The sequence below is a fragment of the Giraffa tippelskirchi genome, chromosome 5 (genome assembly GCF_054371585.1).
Source record: "Giraffa tippelskirchi isolate mGirTip1 chromosome 5, T2T-mGirTip1v1.2.pri, whole genome shotgun sequence".
Taxonomy (NCBI): domain Eukaryota; kingdom Metazoa; phylum Chordata; class Mammalia; order Artiodactyla; family Giraffidae; genus Giraffa; species Giraffa tippelskirchi.
The window spans coordinates 46,645,883-46,672,077 of record NC_137279.1 but is presented as its reverse complement, the minus strand read 5'-3'; the positions used below and the strand labels follow the sequence as shown (position 1 = coordinate 46,672,077).

At 39.9% G+C, this 26,195-nt stretch overlaps 1 protein-coding gene across 6 annotated transcripts in view; it reads right to left on the bottom strand.

The window, feature by feature from the left end:
• The window catches only part of DRC8 (dynein regulatory complex subunit 8), a 98,250-nt gene that overhangs the window by 14,827 nt on the left and 57,228 nt on the right, over nucleotides 1-26,195 (bottom strand). For 5 of the 6 annotated variants that reach the window (XM_081486878.1, XM_081486877.1, XM_081486874.1 and 2 more), the window contains one exon: nucleotides 5,625-5,697. The exons of the other annotated variant lie outside the window; for it this stretch is intronic. Coding sequence is in view for 2 of the 5 variants with exons in the window: in XM_081486874.1 (XP_081343000.1) it covers nucleotides 5,625-5,697 (73 nt within the window). In the remaining 3 variants the exon portion in view is untranslated. The remainder of the gene's footprint in view (nucleotides 1-5,624; nucleotides 5,698-26,195) is intronic. 6 annotated transcript variants of the gene reach the window in all.

Genomic DNA, 26,195 nt, shown 5'->3' with positions numbered 1-26,195 from the left:
TATTGACTATGCCAAAGCCTTTGACTGTGTGGATCACAACAAATTGGAAAATTCTGAAAGAGATGGGAATACCAGACCACCTGACCTGCCTCTTGAGAAATCTATGTGCAGGTCAGGAAGCAACAGTTAGAACTGGACATGAAACAACAGACTGGTTCCAAATTGGGAATAGAGTACATCAAGGCTGTATATTGTCACCCTGCTTATTCAACTTATATGCAGAGTACATCATGAGAAACGCTGGACTGGATGAAGCACAAGCTGTAATCAAGATTGCCGGGAGAAATATCAATAACCTCAGATATGCAGATGACACCACCCTTGTGGCAGAAAGTGAAGAAGAACTAAAGGGCCTCTTGACGAAAGTGAAAGAGAATGAAAAAGTTGGCTTAAAGCTCAACATTGAGAAAACTAAGATCACGGCATCTGGTCCCATCACTTCATGGCAAATAGATGGGGAAACAGTAGAAACAGTGACAGAGTTTATTTTTGGGGGCTTCAAAATCACTGCAGATGGTGACTGCAGTCATGAAATGAAAAGACGCTTGGTCCTTAGAAGAAAAGTTATGACCAACCTAGACAGCATGTTAAAAAGGCAGAGACATTACCTTGCCAACAAAGGTCCATCTAGTCAAAGCTATGGTTTTTCCAGTAGTCATATATGGATGTGAGAGTTGGACTATAAAGAAAACTGAGTTATGAAAGTTATGAAACATAAAATATAATTTAAAACATTTTTTATTGAAGTATAGTTGATTTACAATGTTGTGTTAGTTTCAGGTATACAGCAAAGTGATTCAATTTCATATTTATATATACATATATATTTGTATGTATATTCTTCTTCAGATTCCTCTCCATTATAGGTTATTACAAGATATTGAATACAGTTCCCTTTAATCTTGATATTGGTAATTTGTATCTCGATGTACTTAGCTATAAGTTTATCAACTGTATTTGAACAGATTCATATTTTGTTTCTGTGATTTTTCTCTGTCCATTTTCTATTTCATTGATTTCTGCTCTTTATAATTTTCTTCCTTCTATTTATATTGTGTGTATGTTGGTCTTGTTTTTCGAGTTTCTTATGATGAGAATTAAGATAATTATTTGCATATTTTTTTGTCTCTTCTAATATAAACACTTAAAGTTGTAAATTGTCCTCTAAGTGATGTTTTACCTGCATCCCACGAAGTTTGACATGTTGTATCTTCACTATCACTCAGGACAAAATATTTTTTAATTTTCCTTGTGATTTCTTCTTTGATTCATGAATTATTTAGAAGTATGTTGCTTATGGGGAGAGAGGAGGAGAGGTGAGATGTATGGAAAGAGTAACATGGAAATGTACATTACCACATGTAAAATAGATAGCCAATGGAAATTTGCTCTATGGCTCAGGAAACTCAAACAGGGGCTCTGTATCAACCTAGAGGGCAGGGATGGGGAGGACGATGGGAGAGAGGTTCAAGAGGGAGTGGATATATGTATACCTATCACTGATTCATGTTGAGGCTTAAGAGGAAACAACAAAATTCTGTAAAGCAATTATCCCTCAATAAAAAATAAATAAAATTTTAAAAGAAAGAAGTGTCATTCCAAGTACTTGAGGATTTCCTAATGATCTTATTCTCAATTGATCTCTATTTAATTAATTTTTTTGGTATTAAAAATCTACTAAGACTTGTTTGTGGCTTAGTACTTAAACTATCTTAATGAACACTCCATGTACACATGGAAAGAATACGTATATTGCAGTTGTTCAGGGTGGTGTTCTATAAATACCAATCAGGTTGGAGTGGTTGATGGTATTGTTCATATCTTCTATATCTTTGCTAATATTTTATATAGCTATTCTATCAGTTACTTAGAGAAGTTTACTGTAATCGTCACCTGTGATTATGGAATTGTTTGTTTTTCCCTCTAATCTGTTTGCTTTATGTACTAAAGCTCTGTTATTAGGTGCATACATATTTTTGATTTTTAGACTCTCCTGATGACTTGACTTTTTTAAAAAAATCACTATGCAATGTAATAATCTCACCAGCACTGATATTCTTTTCCAAACATCTTTAAGTTCTCTTTTGTAATTACTTTAAATTCTCCATAAGTCCACTTAGGTTTGAACTTTAAAGGATACAGACCACTAAATATCCTTTCCACTTATACTGAAATGTCATTATCTCCTCCCAGCTCTTGCACATTGAAGATCCCAGGTGGCTCTAACTTAATATTAAGGGAAAAATTGTTTAGTAACCTGTATGTTGATAAGATTTTCATTAAGCTTTCTCATTTTTGCTGGGTTTGTGATATTCCAAACAGGCAGAGAATATGGTTGATGGCAGATTATGTGGGACCAGTGGTTAGGGATCAATGCTGAGTGATTTTTTAAAATGATCTATTTCAAGAGAAACACTGGATTTCAAATTGATCTCCAGGAAGTGGACAACTGAAAGTTAGTATGAATCTACAATAAAATTCAATTAAATGACAATTAGAGAACTGAACACAGACTTCAATTTTTTATAGAAGAATTTTAAAGTATAGTCACTATTTCATTTTAGAACAAATGAGGCAGAAACAGTTTCAGTTCTGAAACTACTACAGAGCATTTAGCAATATGACATCTACCTCTAGACGTTTACTATTATGTAACTTTGTATGTATGTATGTATCAAATATCTGTGTGCTTTTTTTCCCTCTCAATTATTTTGGAAACTTCAAAAAGGACAGTCATACGCAAACCTTTTCAAGCATATTGCTAGAATGCAATGTGAATAAACTGTGTTGTGAATAAGTACAGAAAAACATTTATATAGAGCTTAGATAGCTCAGTGATCTTTATGAGACCATAACTGTTCTAAATATCTGTAATTTTTTGTGTTAATGTACCTAAGAAAACAGTAAAGACAAAATAAAACATTGGGACCTGAACACCTACTATGGCTAACTGCCCAAACCTGTGGGGGTGTTTTGGTAGCAAGTCATCTACAGAGCAAGCAAATCCAAATATGCAGAGTGCCCACCAAGTAATAGCTGATTCCTTACAGTTATTAAATTTAATACTCATAAAACACTATGGTATTGTTGCATTCCTTTTGCATGTGAAACCAGATTTTGAAAGATTAAGTGGCTCACCAAAGGCCACACAGCTATAAGCAGTAGTTATGGGATCTGAACCCCAATCTCCTAACACTAGATGTTGTATTTGTTTTACTTTGCCAGAGAAATCTATATATAGATCAGGAGTTGGCAAACCTTTTCTGTAAAAGGCCAGAACCTTTCAACTTTGCAAATTATATGGTCTCTTAACTCCACTCTTGTAGTAAGTAAATAGCTATAGATAATATGTAAGTAAATGAGTCTTACGCTGATGATGGGGAAGATGAAGGCAAAAGGAAAATGGGGCGGTGGAGGATAAGATGGTTAGATAGTATCACTGACTTAATGGACATGAATCTGAGAGAACTCCAGGAGCTAGGGGAGGAGAGAGGAGCCTGACGTGTTACAGTCCATGGGGTTGCAAAGAGTCAGACATAACTGAAAGACTGAACAACAACAACAAAATGAGTCTAGTTGTGTTCCAATAAAACTTAACAAAAGTAGGCTGTGGACTGGATTTGGCCCAGGAGTTGTGGTTTGCTGATCCCTGCTATAGATTAAAGCATACAAGCAAACCATAAAAGAATTAGGTTCTAAAGCTTCAGAGGTATTTTTAATTACTGCTCCATTTAGCCTACTCAATTATAAACAATAACTGCGATTTCACTGTAACTTCGTCTTCCAGTTCCTGGCTCTTCCACAGTGCCAACTTTCCTCTCCCCAGTACAAATTCTAGCTTTGATGATAGTCACTTTAAGGGAGTGATCAACACTTTTTGTTAGTGAGGACCAGTGTAGGAGATGTTTTTTCCCGCTACTCAGTAAAAATGACTTTACTAGACCCCAAAATGGAAAACAGTTTCCTGCTTTATTGAATATTTTTAAATGCTAATAAAAAATTGGTACTTGGTTTTAGTTATCAAAATGGTAATGAGAATGAACTTACGGACAAAACAGAAACAGACTCACAGAGTTAGAAAACAAACATCGTTACTAAGGAGGAACTGTGGGGGAAGGATAAATGAGGAGTTTATGACCAACATATCCATACTACTATGTATAAAACAGATAATAAACAAGGACCTACTGTATAGCACAGGAAACTCAAGATTCTGTAACAACCTATATAGGAAAAGAAGCTGAAAAAGAATGTATATATGTACATGTATAACAATCACTTGCTGTACACCTGAAACTAACAACACTGTAAATAAACTATACTCCAATACAAAATAATTAAATTTAAAAATTGTTAATGTGGAGCAACAGTCATCTTTCCAATCTATGTACTTTAGGATTCAAAACTTTTCTTCTTATACATTATTTCATTTATCTTTGAAGCAAATTCTGAAGTAAGTATTATTATGGAGAAACTGATGCAGAGGTTAAGCGACTCACCCAGAGTCACTTCCTTCTCTTCTGGGTAAAACTGAACAAGCAAGTACTATGCTGGGTGCAAGGAACAAGGAGATAAATAAAATCATACATGCTTGTCCCTATCCTCTTTGTTGATATTTGGCCTCCACCAAAACCCACATACCTAATAAGCAAGTTTGAAAAGAGTTTTCTAGTGGCTGCCCAGGTAGTTTTTTCCCCTCCAGGCCTCTGCCTTGTTGAACTGAAAGTTGTACTTGAAATTTGATCAGATACTTTTCTGGAAAACCAAACAAGGCGTGAAGCTCTCTGGTTTTGGGCTTCTCATCACCGGTTATAAGATAATTCCCTCCAGCAACTCATCTACACTATTACAAATAACCATTTTCTTTTTTTTTTTTTAAGAGGGTTCCTGATTCTTTATTTTGATCATATAACCATTTTCTAAATTCAATGTCAAGTGAGTTATTATTTACTACTAATTCTGAAAGTTAGTTTTATTTCATCAGATATATTCTGTACAGTCTCTTCTCTTTCTATTCCCTGTAAACTGACATTATTTACTATATTCTTTTCATCTGTCAATATTCATTCTGCATACAGTCAGTCCCCTGTGTCTACTGGCCTTTCTTCAACTAATTCAAAGAGTGTAATATCTAAAGTGAGGTCCTTACTTGATCCATAGCATTACTTGGTCATAAACATTTCTTTAAGATCTGATATCAGTTCTTGCAGATCCTGTTGATTTGCTAATTCACATAGCTGTCCTAGGGCTTCCCTGGTGGCTCAGCAGTAAAGAATCCACCTGCAATGCAGGAGCCACGGTTTTGATTCCTCGGTCGGAAAGATCCCCTGGAGGAGGGCATGGCAACCCACTCAAGTATTCTTGCCTGGAGAATCCCATGGACAGAGGAGCTTGGCGGGCTGCAGTCCATGGGGTTGCAAAGCGTCAGACATGACTAAAGCGACTTAGCATGCATGCACATTCATAGCTGTCCTAATGTCTTCACTGAGTACATTTGGTAATTTAGGGCATTTTTCACTTCAGGTAAGGATTGGTTTTTTTTTTTAAATTACAAGAAGACAGAGCCACACAAAGAGTCATTTCATTTCATTCAGCCATGAATGAAAGTTTCTTAGCCTACTTACCTCTGCAATCAGATCATGTAGCTCTCCTTCACTAGGGCAGCATCCTAATGACCTGATAATTGTTCCAACCTCTCTGTGGGAAAAAAAAGTAGTCAGTTGTTTTAGAACATAAACTCTGAAAAAACAAGCACTATGTTTCTCTAAATTATTTCAGAGCAGGCGTAGCACAGCAAAGTCATGTAATAAACACTGCCTCAAGAGGATGGAAGATACTTTCTGAGGAAAGGAAAAGGCGGACAAGTGAACCCAAGAGAGAAGAAAGAAGTGTCTGCGGTGACTGGCAAGCGCAAACCCTGCCTCTTCCTAACTGGTTTTAAGTGTTAGTTAATTCTTTTGAGCCACAGGTTCCACATCAGTAAAATGAGGATGATCATGTCTAATGAGGTGAAGTCTAGAGGCAGGGTACCTAAAAGTAGGACCTCTGGTGGCAGACTATTGTTATTGTTTAGTCCCTAAGTCACATCCGACTTTTTTGAGACCCCATGGGCCATAGCCCACCAGGCTCCTATATCCTGGGATTTCCCAGGCAAGAATACTGGAGCGGGCTGCCATTTCCTTCTCCCGGGGATCTTCCCGACCCAGGGATCAAACCGTTGCCTCTTGCATCTCTTCCTTTGCAGGCAGATTCTTTACCGCTGAGCCACTGGGGAAGCCACTGGCAGGCTGCTAGGGTTCCAACTCCAGCCCTGTAATTGGCTAGACTGGGCAGGTTAATCTGCATGCATAAGCCTACTTGGTAGGTGAAACACAGATTGTTTCTTGAAATACTCAGAACTGGGCTGAGAACACTCTAATGGTCAAATAATATGAGCCACCATAACATCAAGCACAGCTCTTGACAGAGTAGCCACTCAACAAATATTGGTTATTCCTCATCCCCTCCCCCATAGGAATGTAATTCAATTTAACAATAACCTAAGAAAAGTATAAGCTATATTCAGTACTCCCTGGATGCTCAGACAGGGGATTTATAATAGATTATTAAATATTTTCATTTAAAATGGTTAAAAAGTTGTGAAATTTTGAAAGTTAACTTGTTCAACTTAACTAGATGTTAATGTTAACTAATGTTAACAACTTAACTAATGTTCACTTAACTGGAATATTTAACTTCTTTACCATTCTGGCTAATATCTGTGGTATTATATTTACTCTCTATTTTACAGAGAAAACATTTTATTTTATTTTATTTTATTTTCAGAGAAAACATTTTAAATAAGAATTTTTAAGTTCTTCACTTCAGGAGGCTGAAGGATGTGTATCAGGAGAAAAACCTGAAGTCAGTAACTGTGGAATATAGGATTCTTGGTGTTCACCGACTGATTTGAAAGCCCACTAAACATGTAATGTTTTCATGCCAACTCTATTTCGTACCTCCCTGAGCTCCTTAGTCTCACTGCTTTGCATGCCCACATGCCTCACTGAGGCAGGATCTGAACATGATGCTGTTACTAGAGACTACAAATATTTTACGAGATTATACTTTCTCTCAAGAAGCAGCTAAAGATGACCCATGAAACTGGCTAACACCAATGTAGTAATATTCTTGTAACATCAGACTGGTTATTGCATACATAGAACAAATAGTTAATGAGGCAGGGACAAAAAAATATAATTTGATAAACGGTCATGGATTTATCTCCTCTGTAACCTTCTAGGCCTTCTGTTCTGTGAATCAGAGAACTGCTTCAACTCCCGATTCAGAAGGATAAGAATAAAGGCTGCCTTAACTCACCGAAACAAAGGGAAGGCAGGGAAGTGAGGAGGATAGCATTTGTATGCCCTTGCAGGTTAGAAATCTTGGGGAGGTGGGCTGGGGGAATAAAAGAGAAATTTCAGGTCTGCACCATTCAATACGGAAGCCACTACCTCCACCTGGCTATAGAGCACTGGAAATGTGACTAGTCCAGATTAAAATGGGCTCTAAGTGAAAAATATATATGGATTTCAAAAACTAGTATAGAAAATGTAAACATCCACTAATAATTTTTAATTGATTACATGTTGAAATCATATTTTAGACATATCAGTTAAATAAAACACATTGTTTTATCTGTTTCTCTTTTACTTTTTAAAAATACAACTACTAGAAAATTTTAAATTATATATGCAATCCTCCTTTTGATGGTTCTTTTCTAGGGAATAGCTGCCATCATGATGCACTTTGTGAAGACAGGTACAGTACATAACAAGAAAATTAGAATTGCATTGTGCTGTGTCAGTAATGTAATTTATCCCCTTGTGCCACTATGAGAAACTTTCAACCTTATTTATGTATTTACTTATTTACTGGCCACATGTCAAAGCATGCAGAATCTTAGTTTTCTGACCAGGGGTCGAACCCGTACCCCCTGCAGTGGAAGCACAGAGTCTTAACCACCAGACCTCCAGGGAATTCCCTCAACCATATTTAAATGAAGTCCAGGTCTCACGTCTTCTGCCAATATCCAAGAAACAGTAACAGGCTAACTTACTAGCTTTCGAAGGGGATAAAATCAAAGAGTAGACTTGACATGTATAAACATGCATAGGAGAAAATCTGGGCTGGAAACACAGATCTGGTAACAAAGCCATGGGAACAGAAGAGCTCCTCTATGAAGAGTGCCTTGGCTGGAAGAGATGATGACCCAGGAAGAGCTCACAGGAGTACCCCCACTGACACAATGGTCCAAGGATGAGGAATCTGCATTAGACTCAGAGAAGAGGAGGCAGGAAATAAGCTGAAATTCAGGACAGGGTGATGTCATGGAAACTAAGGAAAGAGATGGAAAAAACTGAGTCATCTTTGGTGTTAAATGCTGCTGAAAGGTCAAGGAAGATAAGTTCTGAAAAACGTCCACTGGAATTAGTAAAGAAGGAGATCAGTTCTGATTTTTGACCAAGGATATTTCACTTGAAGGCTGAGGAGAAATCAGGGTTGAGGTGGATGGATCTGTGCAGTGAAGGGGAAGAATTGCTGTCTGGAGGGGGACATGGTGTCAAGGAAGATTTTTTATTTTTTAAGACCAGAAAGATGTGAGCATGTTTAAATACCAATGGGAATGAACCAGGGTGAAGTAGAAGACTGATTAGGGCACCATCAGCTGAACAGATGGGCTTCCCAAGGAGGTAGGAAGGGCTGGGTCCGGTCGGGTGCTTAGTGCCATATCCACATGGCCATCTCATCTGAAGACCTGCCACCAGCAAGCTGCTTCCTACGAGAAGGTGGTAGATTCCTCCTTGCAGTCTTAGAAAATTTTACTCTGTCCCTCTCTCCACTTTTCTCTGAAGAACCCATCACCATCTGCTTTCTGAGGGCATTGGGCTAGACTGTCTCACTTTGCCCAGGCAGATCACAGGAAACAAAGCCTAATGTCCTCTGAGCATCAAGGAACTTCTTTCTGTCTAGTCCTGATGATATAAGAGAAAAGGGCAAAGACCCTTCAGCTGAGGAGTCCACAGTGGCCTAGAGAACAATACAAAACCTCAAGAGTTTACCTGCACACAATCAACAGGTTCTCTAGCTCACCCACCCTCCCTTTCAGCGAAAAGCTAATCTCCTCCTCTGTGCTCTGGGCTCTGGAAGCTGTGGTCAGGATCCCTGCAGCTGACTTGGGCACAGTGGAAGGGGGTGATGCCCGTGCCTTCAGGCCTAGACATCTCAGTAACACAGCGGTTTCCTCGCCCTTGTTTTCCCTAAAGACTGCATTAGCCTCCTAGTACAATGTGGTCCCTGGTGACTCAGACAGTAAAGAATCGGCCTGCAATGCAGCAGACCTGGGGTTGGGAAGATCCCGTGGAGAAGGGAGTAGCACCCATTTTAGTATTCTTACCTGGAGAATTCCATGGACAGAGGATCCTCTGGGCTACAGCCTATAGGTTCGTAAAGAGTTGGACACGACTTAGCAACTAACACTAACTAACTAACTGAGGACAATATGAGAGAAGAAAAGAAGGAGCCATCAAATTGCTAATGTTGTACTTTTTCTGGTCTTGCACATGGGGAAATGGAATTTGATTAGATTTAGAAAAATACAGGAATGTGACACATCTTTTACCTCTAGTCTACTAGACTACTCTAGATACGATTCATATTTATAATCCTGGTTCCTGGTTTGGGAATGGGATGTGAAGACTTCTCTTTCTCTCTCCTTTCTCTTCTGCTCCGCTTCCCCAGGGCCTGACCTACTGCACCAGCTCCCTTGCCCCCAGGCTCCCAGTCCCCGTTGCCCAACACAAGGCAGAGCATTGCAGGCTTCCATTGCTGGATCACACACTGCCCAAAATGTGGGGGCTTAAACAACAACGAGTTCTTATTTTTCATAATTCTGTAGGTTGGCTGGGTGGTTCCTCCACCGGTTTCCCCTGGATTCACTCATGCAGTGTTTAGCAGTTAATTAATCTACACATCGGGTTGCTCAATATTCCACAGTCAACTATTCAAAATTTCCATTATCACCACCCTGGATTCTGGGTCCCTTAACCTTCCATCCTGCCTGCTCTATTGATCCATAACCCTGAGCATCTTTACGTCTCTAATTTTAATTTCCTGTTACTGCAAAGCACTGCTGGAAGAAAACAACAAAAAACCTGTGGCCCACTACAGATTCATGCCATCTAGCATCGAGTGTCCTGGACGTTGCCTGACAATCCTTTCTCTCACCTCCTGTTAATGCCCTAGAAAACTTCCCAAACAGCTATCTTGAATCCTCTCTGGCCTCAAGCTCCAAAGCATGGCCTCCCTTAATCTCAGCAGAAAACCCTATCACCTACTTCACCGAAGAAATGAAAACTGCTGAGGTCAGCACCATCACCAAACCTCCTCACTCAGCTCCGGTTGCTCTAACAACATACCACAGACTAGGGAACCTAAACCACAGCTATTCATTTCTCCTAGTTCTAGGGGCTTGAAGTCCGAGATCAAAGCACTAACTGATTTGGGGTCTGGTGACAGCCCGCGTCCCAGCTTGCAGACGACCTTCTTCCTGCTGTGTACTCACAGAGCGGGAAGAGAGCAGACTTGGGTCTCCCTCTCCTTTGGGGGGCTCCACTCTCATGGCCTCATCCAAACCTAATCACCTCTCAAAGGTCTCACCTCCAAATACCATCCTGTTGAGGGTAAGGGCCTCAATATATGAATTTGAGAAGGACTCAAACCTTCATTCCACACCACCACCTTTCCATGCACTTCTCTCACACCACTATAAGTGTGTACATGAAAGTGAAAGTGTTAGTCACTCAGTTGTGTCTGACTCTTTGTGACCCCATGGACTGTAGCCCACCAGGCTCCTCTGTTCATGGAATTCTCCAGGCAAGAATACTGGAGTGGGTTGCCATTCCCTTCTCCAGGGGATCTTCCCAACCCAGGGATCAAACCTGAGTCTCATGCATTACGGGATTCTTTACCATCTGAGCCACCAGGGAAGCAAACCTCCTTCCTTACACTCTCAACCGTGGAGGAAAAAAAACCACTCTTCCCAATAAAGCTAACCCCACTCCATTTTCCTTAGTTCCAGTCTTGGCTCTTGTTCTTGACACACATGCCTCTCTTTCAGCATCTTCATTCTTTCCTTCATTATTTGCTACCTCTTTGGCTGTAAAACATTCACAATCTTCCTTATCTTGAAAAAATTTTGATGGGTACCCGACCACCTCCAACTATTCTATTTCTCAGCTTCCTTTTGCTATTACAATACTTATAAATTATTTCTCTTGTAACTGTCGACTCCATTCCCCACTCATCCACTCCATGTCTATCCCCTCTGCAAAATACTTCCATCACTGGCTGTCTACTCATCGTCAGTCCAGGTCTCTCTCACTCCCTCATCTCCTCCCTTCCCTTCATCTGACCCTCTCTTCTTCCTGTAACCCCTTTAAGTGCCCCCTGCTCAGTACCTCTGTTGCAGGATGATCTCTACTGTTAAAAATATTAAAGATGGCCCAAAGAATAAGAACTATCTTAGATTTGGACAAAAGAAGACCACTGGTATGTTAATATGGAGTAGGAAATGGCAACCCACTACAGTATTCTTGCCTGGAGAATCCCATGAACAGAGGAACGTGGTGGGCTACGGTCCACAGAGTCACGAAGAACTGGACACAACTGAACGACAGAGCACGCACGTGCAGTATCTTAGCAACAGCACTCGCAGAGGAAAGAGGAAGAACCCCACCACCACCAGCAAGAGGGCCAGTGGTATGAAAATCTAGACCAGGAGTCCAGAATACACAGCTGTGGAGGATGCCCACTGAAGAAAACACATATCACACCTGACAGCTCGCAGCTCTAGAGCACTCACTCTGTGCCCGGCACATTCGATCAACTCATTTAATCCCCAGGAAGTAGGCACTACTATTATCTCCATTTTCAGAGGAAGAAATTAAATCCCAAAGGCATTAAGGAATTGGCCTGAGGTCACACATAGCCAACATGTTAAAGCAATGACTTCCTTGGGACTAGGGAAATCTCGGGAGCTGTGGAGAAGTCTGACAAGGGGGCTAAGCAGAGAACAGGGATGAGAACAGAAACAAATGCCCTCACAATGTGAGAAAAGTAGATTAACTAGCCTTCTGGCTTAGGAATGGACATCTCCTCTAAGACTTCTAGAAAGAACAGACTTTACATCTCACTTACCTCCCTTATAACATGATCATGATCTGTATGGATACAAGAAAAAATATCTCCTCACAATAGCTCTGTGTGGTAGGCACTGTTATTTTACGTATGGGGGAAACTGAACCACAGAAATGTCTGGTAGTTTTCCCAAGATCCTAGTAAGTAGCAGAATTGGGATTCAGACACACACACAGGCTGGACTCCACACTCTTAACCACTGCACACCACTATCTCTCATAAATCTCAACTGCACATTTAGCTAGACTTAAAAAAGAACTTGACTGTAACAAGGTGCTTCTACAGAAAGCTGTGCGTATGCCACCCCATGATAGCCTTGAAGATAGATCCAGGGATCACAAGCTGATGACAACCAATGTGGCCCTCAGATAAGGTTTTGTTTAGCATAGCATTCCTTTGCTTCTTTGCTTACAGGGACATAAGTAAACATCATGAGAATGGTCCTACACTTCTGATTCACATACTCTATTACAGGCACGTTCCATGTAGAAATCTGTATACATCACTCCTGAAAATACCAATTTTGTACTGTTCAGGAATTTACCTGCAAGAAGCAGGGGAAGGAGCCAAATGGCTTCTTAAAGTTCTCCTCAAGTGCTTGACTTTAAGATTATTTTTAAACACACACACACACACCACACACACAACCTATGGCTTATAAAAGAGAATGTTCTTGTTCTCAGAGGATACACATTAGAGTATTTAAGGGAAAAGGTCTCAGTGTCTACAACTTACTCTCAAAGTCTAGTAAAATGATACAAATCAATACCAAAAAAACAAACAACCCAATCAAAAAGTGGGAAAAAGACCTAAACAGACATTTCTCCAAAGAAGATATAAAGATGGCTAATAAACACATGAAAAGATGCTCAACACTGCTCATTATTAGAGAAATGCAAATCAAAACTACAATGAGATATCACCTCACACCGGTCAGAATGGCCATCATCAAAAAATCTACAAACAATAAATGCCGGAGAGGGTGTGGAGAAAAGGGAACCAACCCTCTTGCACTATTGGTGGGAATGCAAATTTATACAGCCACTATGGAGAACAATACGGAGAATCCTTAAAAAACTAAGAGTAAAAACACCATACGACCCAGCAATACCACTACTAGGCATATACCCTGAGGAAACCAAAATTTAAAAAGACACGTGTACCCCAATGTTCACTGCAGCTCTATTTACAATCGCTAGGACATGGAAGCAACCTAGATGTCCATCAACAGAGGAATGGATAAAGAAGCTGTGGTACATATATATAATGAAATACTACTCAGCCATAAAAAGGAACACATTTGAGTCAGTCCTAATGAGGTGGATGAACCTAGAGTGAAGTAAGTCAGAAAGAGAAAAACAAATACCATATACAAGTGCATAAATATGAAATCTAGAAAGATGGTACTGATGAACTATTTGCAGAGCAGCAATGGAGATACAGACATTGAGAATAGATTTACGGACACAGCTGGTGGGGGAGGAAGGAGAGGGTGGAAGGTATGGAGACAGTAACGTGGAAACATACATTACCATATGTAAAATAGATGCTGCTACTGCTGCTAAGTCGCTTCAGTCGTGTCCGACTCTGTGCGACCCCATAGACGGCAGCCCACCAGGCTCCGCCGTCCCTGGGATTCTCCAGGCAAGAACACTGGAGTGGGTTGCCATTTCCTTCTCCAGTGCATGAAAGGGAAAAGTGAAAGTGAAGTCGCTCAGTCGTGTCCGACTCTTAGCGACCCCATGGACTGCAGCCTACCAGGCTCCTCCGTCCATGGGATTTTCTAGGCAAGAGTACTGGAGTGGGGTGCCATTGCCTTCTCCGGTAAAATAGATAGCCAATGGGAATTTGCTATATGACTTAAGGATCTCAAACTGGGGCTTGGTAACAACCTAGAGGGGTGGGGTGGGGAGGAAGGCGGGAGGGATGTTCAGGTGGGAGGGGACGTGAGTCAACCTATGGCTGATTCATGTTGACGTTTGGTGGAAACCAACACAATACTGTAAAGCAATTATCCTTCAGTTAAAAATGAAATTTAAAAAAAGAGTCTAGTAAAATGAAAATAATAATAAAATCAGTTCAGTTCAGTCCCCTCAGTTGTGTCCGATTCTTTGCAACCCCATGAATCGCAGCACGCCAGGCTTCCCTGTCCATCACCAACTCCCAGAGTTTACTCAAACTCATGTCCATCGAGTCGGTGATGCCATCCAGCCATCTCATCCTCTGTCGTCCCCTTCTCCTCCTGCCCCAAATCCTTCCCAGCATCAGGGTCTTTTCCAATGAGTCAACTCTTTGCATCAGGTGGCCAAAGTGTTAGAGTTTCAGCTTCAACATCAGTCCTTCCAATGGACACCCAGGACTGATCTCCTTTAGGATGGACTGGTTGGATCTCCTTGCAGTCCAAGGGACTCTCAAGAGTCTTCTCCAACACCACAGTTCAAAAGCATCAATTCTTCGGTGCTCAGCTTTCTTCACAGTCCAACTCTCACATCCATACATGACTACTGGAAAAACCATAGCCTTGACTAGACGGACCTTTGTTGGCAAAGTAATGTCTCTGCTTTTTAATATGCTGTCTAGGTTGGTCATAACTTTCCTTCCAAGGAGCAAGTAACTTTTAATTTCATGGCTGCAATCACCAACTGCAGTGATTTTGGAGCCCAAAAAAATAAAGTCTGACACTGTTTCCACTGTTTCCCCATCTATTTGCCATGAAGTGATGGGACCAGATGCCATGATCTTAGTTTTCTGAATGTTGAGCTTTAAGCCAACTTTTTCACTCTCCTCTCTTACTTTCATCAAGAGGCTCTTTAGTTCTTCTTCACTTTCTGCCATAAGGGTGGTGTCATCTGCATATCTGAGGTTATTGATATTTCTCCCAACAATCTTGATTCCAGCTTGTGCTTCTTCCAGCCCCGCATTTCTCATGATGTACTCTGCATATAAGTTAAATAAGCAGGGTGACAATATACAGCCTTGATGTACGCCTTTTCCTATTTGGAACCAGTCTGTTGTTCCACGTCCAGTTCTAACTGTTGCTTCCTGACCTGCATACAGGTTTCTCAAGAGACAGGTCAGGTGGTCTGGTATTCCTATCTCTTTAAGAATTTCCCACAGTTTATTGTGATCCACACAATCAAAGGCTTTGGCATAGTCAATAAAGCAGAAATAGATGTTTTTCTGGAACTCTCTTGCTTTTTCGATGAGCCAGCGGATGTTGGCAATTTGATCTCTGGTTCCTCTGCCTTCTCTAAAACCAGCTTGAATATCTGGAAGTTCATGGTTCATGTATTGCTGAAGCCTGGCTTGGAGAATTTTGAGCATTACTTTACTAGTGTGTGAGATGAGTGCAATTGTGCGGTAGTTTGAGCATTCTTTGGCATTGCCTTTCTTTGGGATTGGAATGAAAACTGACCTTTTCCAGTCCTGTGGCCACTGCTGAGTTTTCCAAATTTGCTAAACATAATAAATATATAGGGAGAGAGCACACACTTCCAAAGCAAGTGTGGCAAAAACGCTGGGAACTGGTGAATCGAAGTGAAAATACACACGAGTTCAGTGTACCATTTGCTGTTTGTCTATAAGTCTGAAGTTTTTTAAACTTCATTTCATTCTTGAAATCAAAACCAAAGTAGTAAGAAACAATAACTGAAATTCTGTCTTGTATAAACTATTCATGAAACAATTTTCTCCTTTCATGTTATACAGCTTTTTACCATTTTGACTTGAAAAGTTGATTATTAAGGATGTCTTAGCCCTCAGTTTCACAATAAAATGTACTAGTTACAACCTTTTCCCTCAGTATTTTAGAATTTAATATTGAAAACTTAGCAAGATGATAGATCTAAAGTAGTCTGTTTCCATAAGTACAGGTAGAGGTGAGGTTGGATACCAGTCTACCGTGTTTGCAGGTAGAAGAAAAGTGTATGGAAAGGATGGAGCCCTTCTCATCCCTTCACCAAACACCAAGAAGGCAGCACCAGAACTGCTCCTGCTGTTGCAGGAAAACAGCTGGTTTTTGTGAGTGACTCTAACAAGCACTGAGCTCAAGCTGTCCAAAGACAAGCAATGGCCAGGTCAGCCCCTGGCCCAGAAGGCAGCTTACCGGGAGGTACCCTTCTATGGCAGTCCTTGATTACACCACACAGTAAAGGCCACAGAGAGGGCAACTAAGAAGAAAATTACACAAAGGCAAGTGAGGTGGAGAAGGGAGGTGACGTTTAAATACTCACAGCCCCTTTCTCTCACATGTGCTCTTTCTTCAAATGATACCAGACGAGGTGAACATATTTCAAGAGGCCACTCGAGTTCCTAAACAGAGTCCCCGAGAGGAGAGTAAAGGGAAATGACAGCAGAAACAAATGTGATGTGGAGCTTTTGTTCTCAAATGTCCTGAAATACATGGCCAGAGCGCTGAAGACCACGTGATCCCCTAAGCTACTCTCATATCATAATTCTAGTGCCAGAACAAGGGACATAACAGGAGGGTTAAGGTGCTCTAAAGAACTCCAGATGGATCTGAGACTCTGGCCATTCTGAAGGAAACCATACTGCAAACATCCAGCCCCAAGTGTTGTAAGGCTCCTGAGAGTGAGCTAAGAAAAAAAGAGAAATGCAAGAAAGAACAGAGGATAGAAAAAACCGGGCCATCAATTTTTTAGAAAGAGACAGAGGTCTGGAAAGAAAGAGATCTGAAAAGGAAAATGTAAGAAAACATTGAAAGAGATGAAAATATAGTTTTAAGAGATAAGGAATAGAAATGTCAAAGCTTAATGATGAAAATAAAAGAAGCTCAGAATTAAGAGGAAATATGTATTGAACAGAAACTAGAAAATTAAATAAAAATATGGAATAAGAAAATAACTTGGAGAAGGAAATGGCAACCCACTCCAGTATTTTTGCCTGGAAAATCCCATGGACGAGGAGCCTAATGAGCTCCTTGGGGTTGCAAGAGTTAGATATGACCTAGCAACTGAACAATGACAACATACACAAAATAATTCCAAAAGAGAAGCAATAAATTGGAGCAGCTGCCTTTTGTCTCCATATGATCATGTATACTGAAAACATCTCAGGCAAGCAAACCTGTGACAGAAGAGATAGGCTGACACACTTCTTGTGTATGCAGATCTTTCCTGGACCACACATGGTACCATCTTTCACTTCACCAATATCAGTGGCCTCTCCTCTTGTAGGTGTTTCAGGTTCAAAAATCTGATTTCATCCATGACTGTGATAAATGTACTGCCAAGGCTGGGTTCCTGTTGCCCACAGCCCACCAAGTCAAATCCAAACCATTTATCTAACTGCTTCCGACTACAATATAAAGAAGCTCTATCCTCAAGTTACTTATGGTTTAAAACAATTTGGCATTTTACATCTGTGGGTAAAATTAAAACATTTTCCTTTACTTTCTGCCTTGTCCCTCCAGAAACTGGAGACACTTGGGTTCTGAACAACCTTATCAAATAAATAAAACGACTGTCTCCTAAAAAATACAAATATCTCAAAATATTTGGAGGATCTATAAAAGAGAAAAATCTGATGGCAGGCCTTTAGCATGACCTTCTTGGCGTTGAGAGGCCTTTGGGAATTTAGTCTGAGACTCCTGAAAAATTATGCCAGAGTCAATACAAAAAAAGCCTATATGGTCAGTGGACCAAACTTATTTTAAGAACAAGCTAGTTGGCTATGTTTAATCAAAAGGCGTAATTTTAGAAAAAATTATGTTTCACTAAATATTAAATTCTAGTTTTATTAATTAAGGTCTGTGCTTACTAAGACTCACTTCCCAGGTAATCTTTTGCTGTTATGTTATACTGTTAACAAGATTTAACTACATTATTAAAGGGATACTCTAAGTCGTGGTTTTTCGTTTTTTGTTTCCTAAAGCCTAACTTCATCATCAACCTTTGGGCAAAAGCAGATGCTCCACGATTTACAACCAGGAGATAAACACCAGGCTATAGTTACTTAACAGACTAAGTCAGATGATCTAGGGTATACTGGACTATACCTAATAAAATTCTTAACTAGCTCAAAAAAAAAAAGAAAAGAACTAATATAATTATATATAATATTAAGGCTGATTAGCCTATTTAAGTTCGACTAAATGAGATCTTGAATCAAGCTAATTGATTGAAAAATATTTCAAAATAACCTTTTAAAATTATTGTGAAAGTGTTTAGTTGCTCAGTTATGTCTCACTCTCTGTGACCCCACAGACTGTAGCCCACCAGGCTCCTCTGTATGCGGACTTCTCCAGGCAAGAATACTGGAGTGGCCTAGGCAGATACTCTGAGGAAACCAAAACTGAAAGAGACACATGTATCCCATTGTTCATTGCAGCATTATTTACAACAGGAAGCAACCTAGATGTCCATCGACAGATGAATGGATAAAGAAGTTGTGGTACATATACACAATGGAATATTACTCAGCCATAAAAAGGAATACATTTGAGTCAGTTCTAATGAGGTGGATGAACCTAGAACCTATTATACAAAGTGAAGTAAGTCAGAAAGAGAAAGATAAATATCGTGTTCTAATGCATATATACGGAATCTAGAAAAATGGTATTGAAGAATGTATTTGCAGGGCAACAGTGGAGAAACAGACATGGAGAATAGACTTATGGACATGGGAGAGTGGAGGAAAGGTTGAGATGTATGCAACGAGTAACATGGAAACTTACCCTACAGGAATTTGCTATACAGCTCAGAAAACTCAAACAGAGACTCTGTGTCAACCTAGAGGTGTGGGATGGGGAGGGAGATGGGAGGGAGTTTCAAAAGGGAGGGGATATATGTATACCTATGGCTGATTCATGTTGAGGTTTGACAGAAAACAACAAAATTCTGTAAAGCAATTATCCTTCAATAAAAAATAAATAAATTAAAAAAAAAAAAAGAATACTGGAGTGGGTTGTCATTCCCTTCTCCAGGGAATCTTCCTGACCCAGGGATCAAACCTGGGTCTCCTGCATTGCAGGCAGATTCTTTACCATCTGAGCCACCAGGGAAGCCGTACTATTATTAAAACTGTTAAAGTCCTTAAAATTATTAAAGTCACCATTTCAAAGAACTATTCAAAACATATTGATGTCAATGCAATAAAATTAAAATAGTTTTTCAATTTTAACAGTTTCTTCTAAAGTCTTTCTGTCAGGCTTTTGGAAGAAGAGAGAGAGAAAAGGCATAAACAAACTTATTTGTGTACAGTAGTGCGCGGGTGATCAAGTGGTTTCCTCAGGAGAAAAAGCCCTGATCGGGAGCATCTGCATCTTCAATGTGCAAATCGACCCACCACGGCCAGTTTCAAGCTACCAAGCTGACATCACTCACGATGGAGTCAGTGACAACAGCACCCTATCACGTGGTGCCCTCCCACACAGGAGACATGTATCATCTCCGGAGCATAAATACGATAGAAACGTAATACAGTAATTAGGAAGTGGTAAGCTTTGAGTGTTTGTCACCTTTGTTAGTTTTTCACTGGTAATAAAACGACAACTTGAAAAAGCATAGAACCCTTCTTGAGTTTGTGTGTTACCCTTATGTAGAGGCCACACTGATTTCTCTGCCCCTGGCTTCCCTGGTGGCTCAATGGTAAAGAATCCACCTGCCAATGCAGGAGACACAGGTCCCATCCCTGATCCGGGAAGATCCCACGTGCTGCGGAGCAACTAAGCCCGTGTACCGCAACTACTGAGCCTGTACTCTGGAATCTGAGAGCCACAACTACTGAAGCCTGTGCATTCTAGAGCCTGTGCTCCACAAGAGAAACAACTGCAATGAGAAGCCCATGCACCACAACTAGAGAGTGGCCCCCACTCTCTGCAACTAGAGAAAGCCCGCACAGCGCAAAGATAAATAAATAAAAATTTTTTTAAATTTCTCTGCACCATTCCAATTTTAGCATAAGTGCTGCCCCATGGAGCACATTTGTTTTGAATATAATTAACTTGTAAGTTTATATAGCTTATTTTTTATATCAATTAGGTTTAACAGGGGCTTACAGAATTCCTGAAAACTTACTCATCAGCTCTGGTGACCTGGTACAAGTTAACATGACTTCACTCCAGCACACCACTGATCCTGTGAGTCCCAACCACCTCATGCAACAGGTCAAGTGACTTCTGCCCTGCCATCTCAAGACAGGAGCATCTCCTGAACAACCACCACAGTGAGGTCCAACTCACTTAGTGTTCTATATACATATACGCAAAACAGAAAGCAAGTACAATCCTATGTTTAAAAAAAAAAAAAAAAGCAACGTTTTCCTTTGGAAAAAATTGTTTTTTCTTTTAGATAAATTTCATGGGATTTTAAAAAAATTACCAACACCTCAATTTTGATAGGCCTTTCAGAGAAAATGAAAATCAACTGTCTCATCTAAAGTCCTAAAAATTTGCAGAGACATTTTTTTTTGTCAGAGGTCTTATATCGATAAGAGCTACAAGCTGGTCAGTTAGTTCAGTTGCTCAGTCATGTCCAACTCTTTGTGGCCCCATGGACTGAAGCACACCAGGCTTCCCTGTCCATCACCAACTCCCGGAGCTTGCTCAAACCCATGTCCATCGAGTCAGTGATGCCATCCAACCATTTCATCCTCTGTCGTCTCCTTCTCCTCCTGCCTTCAATCTTTCCCAGCATCAGGGTCTTTTCCAATGAGTCAGTTCTTCATATCAGGTGGCCAAAGTATTTCAAGAGCTACAAACTTAAGTCCAAAAGCCTTTTTGGTTAAAAACTAAGAATTTGTTTCCACTCCTGCATTATATAAAGCATAGTAGATATGGAGGTGAAATCATTTCACAACAAATGAGTCACAATAAGGTTGTCCAATAGTGGCATCATCATTTACTTTACATACAGCAACTGGACCACTTAAAAGGTTTGGCCAGGGGCAGGGGGGCTCTTGGTAGGCTGACTTTTGGTGAGTGCAGTACCACGTTCCTGACACAAGGTGGAGCCAGTGGCATTGAGTTAGGTTGTGAGTCTTCAGTTTGAGGGCAGTCTAAGGTCAAAAAGATCACAGTGAAGACCCGATTCTGCAGGTCGAGGGGAGAAAACAATTCTAGGCAAGAAAAGATTACGCAGAATATTGCACCTTCTCTATAAAATAGCTGACACTAGGCTAAGTACAAGAAAATGTTTAAAGCAATTCGAAAATGTCTAAGTAGGAACAAAGGATTTGAAAATGATTTTTATTGATGTAATAAATATTTATTGAACACTACTATACCAGGTACAACAGAAAACAAAATGAAGACTTTGCCCTTGTGGAAGTCACTTTTTCACCAACTCATTCTTGGCAAAGCCATGAAATGAAGCTTAAATCATGGCTCATAACACCTATGGCTAATTCATGTTGATGTAAGGCAGAAAATCAAACCAATATTGTAAAGCAATTATCCTTCAATTAAAAATAAATAAATTTCAAAAAGAAAAAAAAAGGAGAATCAAAGCATTAATTCCTCTGCCTAAGAGTCCCCAGCACTCCTCATTGCACTGAGAATCTAAACTCCTTTTTCATGGCCTATAAGGCTGTACGTAATTTGGCCTCTGCTGGCCTTTGTGACTCGATCCTATACCACTCTCCTCAAAGCTACACTTCCTTTATGCTTCTCTCCAACACACGAACCCCTTCCCTTCATAGGGCCTTCATATTTGGTCTCCCTTAGTTCACCACATGGCAGGCTCATAGTCTTAAAGATCTTAACTCAAAAATTACCTCCAGAGAAACTTTCCCTTACCCAAATGTTTAAACTGTCCCCATAGTCGTCATGTATGAATGTGAGAGCTGGACTATAAAGAAAGCTGAGCACCAAAGAATAGATGCTTTTGAACTGTGGTGTTGGAGAAGACTCTTGAGAGTCCTTTAGACTGCAAGGAGATCAAACCAGTCAATCCTAAAGGAAATCAGTCCTGAATATTCATTGGAAGGACTGATGCTGAAGCTGAAACTCCAATACTTTGGCCACATGAGGCAAAGAACTGGCTCAATGGAAAAGACTCTGATGCTTGGAAAGATTGAAGGCAGGAAGAGAAGGGGATGACAGAGGATGAGATGGTTGGATGGCATCACTGACTCGATGAACATGAGTTTGAGCAAGCTCCGGGAGTTGGTGATGGACAGGGAAGCCTGGAGTGCTGCAGTCCATGGGGTCGCAAAGAGTCGGACACAACTGAGCGACTGAACTGAACTGAATCCCACCTAACCACCCCTCCTTCTCTAATACATCAATCCTATTTTCTTGATACCATATTTTATTACCTCACCCTGTTTTATTTACTTTATAGCACTTATTACTATATGAAATTGTATCTATTTATCTGTTTGCTTGTATACTGTCTGTCTCTTCTTTCTAAAATACAAGTTCCATAAGGACAGAAGCCTTTCACTGTTATATTCCAACCCTCAGAAGGAGCTCACACCTAATACGGACTCAGTAAATATTTGTTAAATAATAAATGAATACTTTTCTATTTCTCTACATTCACTCATTTAATTCTCACATCAATCCACATCATAATCTCCGCTTTAAAAATAAGGAAACTGGCACTTGGAGAAGTCATACTGATGCACTCTCTAGGAACATAACTAGTATGGAGCAGAACCGGAAGCTGGTTCCCCACCTCTGACTCCTGCGATTCTATCTCTCAGCTCTCTGCAATAACATCTTAGAACAAATCATGGCGGTGAGTATAATTTGGGAGGAAAAGTAGTGATAGAGAAAAAGACTCAGATGCAGATCAGAATCACTATGCCTTTTGCATATTTCTCATGGATGTTTTGGTTATAACAAGAGTTTAATAAATGCTAACTAAATGGACTAAGACATTTTTCATTGCTGCAAAAAGTCTAAATAATTCCAAATTCAACATTGCCAAATGGCTGTTTACTGCCCAAACAAAGCAAACAAATAAAATGTCCATTCTCATGGAGCTTTCCGTTTAAGAAGCAACACTGAAACGTCTTTTGGCAGACACTACAGTAACGGGGGAAAAAAATCAACCAATAAATGCTAAAATTAGTGGGAAAATTTGGAGGAGAAATAGGATGTTTGCGTGGTCTTGACGTATCTCCCCAAGATATTTACTAATTAACAAAGTGAAAAATAACAACCTCATAGTGGGAAAACCTGGCAGACACTATCTTAACCAAGAGAGCAAGGTTAACATTGATCACAGCATCACCCCACTGTGGTGCGCTGAGAAAAACACAAAATCACTTCTGCATTATTCTTGGCAAAAATGCATTAGCTCAATCTATGCATGAGGAAACATCTAATATACCCAAACTAAGAAACATTCTACAAAATTACTGAGCAGGACATTTTACGAGTATCAAGGTCATGAAACAAAGACTGAGGAACTGTCACAGCATAGAGGACCTAAAGACATATAGTAACTAAATGCAAATAGGATTTTGAATTGGATCCTGGAAGAGAGAAGGGAGATTAGTGGAAAAGCTGCTACAAATCAGTAAGATCTAGAATTTTTGTTCACGGTTCTGAAAAAATGTTAATTTTTCTTGATTTCAGTAATTGTACTACAGTCATAAGACATGACCATTAGAAGAAGCTGGTTGAAGGAACACTCTGTACTATTTTTGCATTTCTGTAACTACAAAAGTAATTTCAAAATAAAATGGTTTTAAAAACATTGAAAAGATTAAATTTAAAAATACTGGCATTATAAGGTCCTTTTTGCTCTATAGGCAAAGAGTGGAGATTTCTGGTTAATCAGATATTTCTAGAGTTACCACTTTCACATGTTAGGGATATCAGTCATTTGTAATATAACATTTTCTCAAGTTGTCATTTATCTCTGGATTTAAAGTTTTGTTTTTAGCTAAAAAAAAAAAACTTCTATGTGGCTGAATGTGTCAGTCTTTTTACTTCTGGATGTTATTTTGAGTCATTTTTCTCTACTCCAAGTTCATAAAGGAATTCACCCACATGTTTTTTAATACTTACACAAAATTTTATGTTTTATGGTTAGATTTTTTGTTGTATACAACCTTATCTTGGTATATAACCTGAAGTACAGATCTAATTTTACACTTTTCAAATGGCTATCTAGCTATTAAGTCTATCTTTTCCCCACTCACTGGAGATGTCACCTATATCAAGTATTATCTTTCCATTGGCACTTGGCAATTATTTCTGAATTTTCTGTTCTATTTCATTGGCCTGTTATGCCACACTCTTTTAATTTTATAAAGGATTTGTAATATGTTTTAATATTGAATAAAGCTAAACTGGAGCTTCCCAGGTGGCCCAGCAGTGAAGAACTTGCCTGCCAACGCAGGAGACTTGAGTTCAATCCCTGGGTTGGGAAGATTGCTTGGAGAAGGAAATGGCAACCCACTCCAATATTCTTGCATGGGAAATCCAATGGACAGAGGAGCCTGGCAGGCTACAGTCCATGAGACCGCAGAGTCAGACACAACTTAGGAACTGAACAACAGCAACAACATAGCTAAACTTACCTCCTTGCTCTCTTTTGTCAGCTTTTTATTGACCATTCTGCTTATTTATTTTTTTAACATGAACACTAAATTCACTTGTCTAGCTCCAGAAAAGACTTGTTGGTATTTTAACTGTGTTTATAAGTTGATTTAGGATTACTTGACACCTTTATGATTTCAAGTTTTCCTATCCTTTCCATTTGTTCAATTCTATTTGTATATATCTTTCAGATTTTCCTAATGTAGCGTTGTATTTTTTGTTATATTTATGTCTATAAATTTAAACTTTTTTGTTGCTATTGTAAATGGGTCTTACCTCTGATTATGGGCTTCCCAGATGGCGCTAGCGGTAAAGAACCTGCCTGCCAATGCAGGAGACACAGGAGACATGAGTCCGATCCCTAGGATGGGAAGATTCCCTGGAGTGGGAAAAGGCAATCCGCTCCAGTATGCTTGCTTGGAAAACTATGGACAGAGCAGCATGGCAGGCTTCAGTTCATGGGGTTGCAAACAGTTGGACACGACTGAAGCAACTTAACATGCACGCACCTTTCATTATATATCACCTAACGGGTCATTAGGAGAAGGCAATGGCACCCCACTCCAGCACTCTTGCCTGGAAAATCCCATGGATGGAGGAGCCTGGTAGGCTGCAGTCCATGGGGTCGCTAGGAGTCACACACGACTGAGCGACTTCACTTTCACTTTTCACTTTCATGCATTGGAGAAGGAAATGGCAACCCACTCCAGTATTCTTGCCTGGAGAATCCCAGGGACAGAGGAGCCTGGTGGGCTGCCGTCTATGGGGTCGCACAGAGTCAGACACGACTGAAGTGACTTAGCAGCAGCAATGGGTCATTATTTGTATAACTGAAGGCTTGATTTCTGTATATTAATTTAATTTCCTACAACTTTACTAAAGTTTTTCTTTGCAGTGATTTTTCATTGATTTTTGGGGGTTTTCTAGATGTTTCATGATTTCCTATATGTAAATAGAGACAGTTCTTTTTCTTCTACCTTTTCGTGTCCAATATTTATGCCTCTGTTATTACTTGTCTAATTGCTGGTGAAAGTCTCTAGTTAATGCTAAATAATAATGATGAATATGGATATTCTTATTTTATTCCTGACTTTAATGGAAATGCTGATTGTGCTTCTTCATTAAGTAAGAGACTGGATTTTAGGTTGAGATACACATATTTCATGTTATAGAACTATTTCCTCAAGATGTACTTCACTGAGTGTGATGGCTAATTTTATGTGTCAACTTGATTGGGCTTAAGGGATGCTCAGTTGGCTGACAAGACATTATTTCTGAGTGTATCTGTGAGGATACCTCCAGAATCCAGCATTTGAATGGGTAGACCTCGTAGAGAAGATCGCCCTCACCAACTTGAGTGGGCATCATTCAATCTGTCGGTATGCTAAGTAGAACAAAAAAGCAGAAGGGCAAATTTTTTCTCTTTGCTTGAGCTGAGACATGT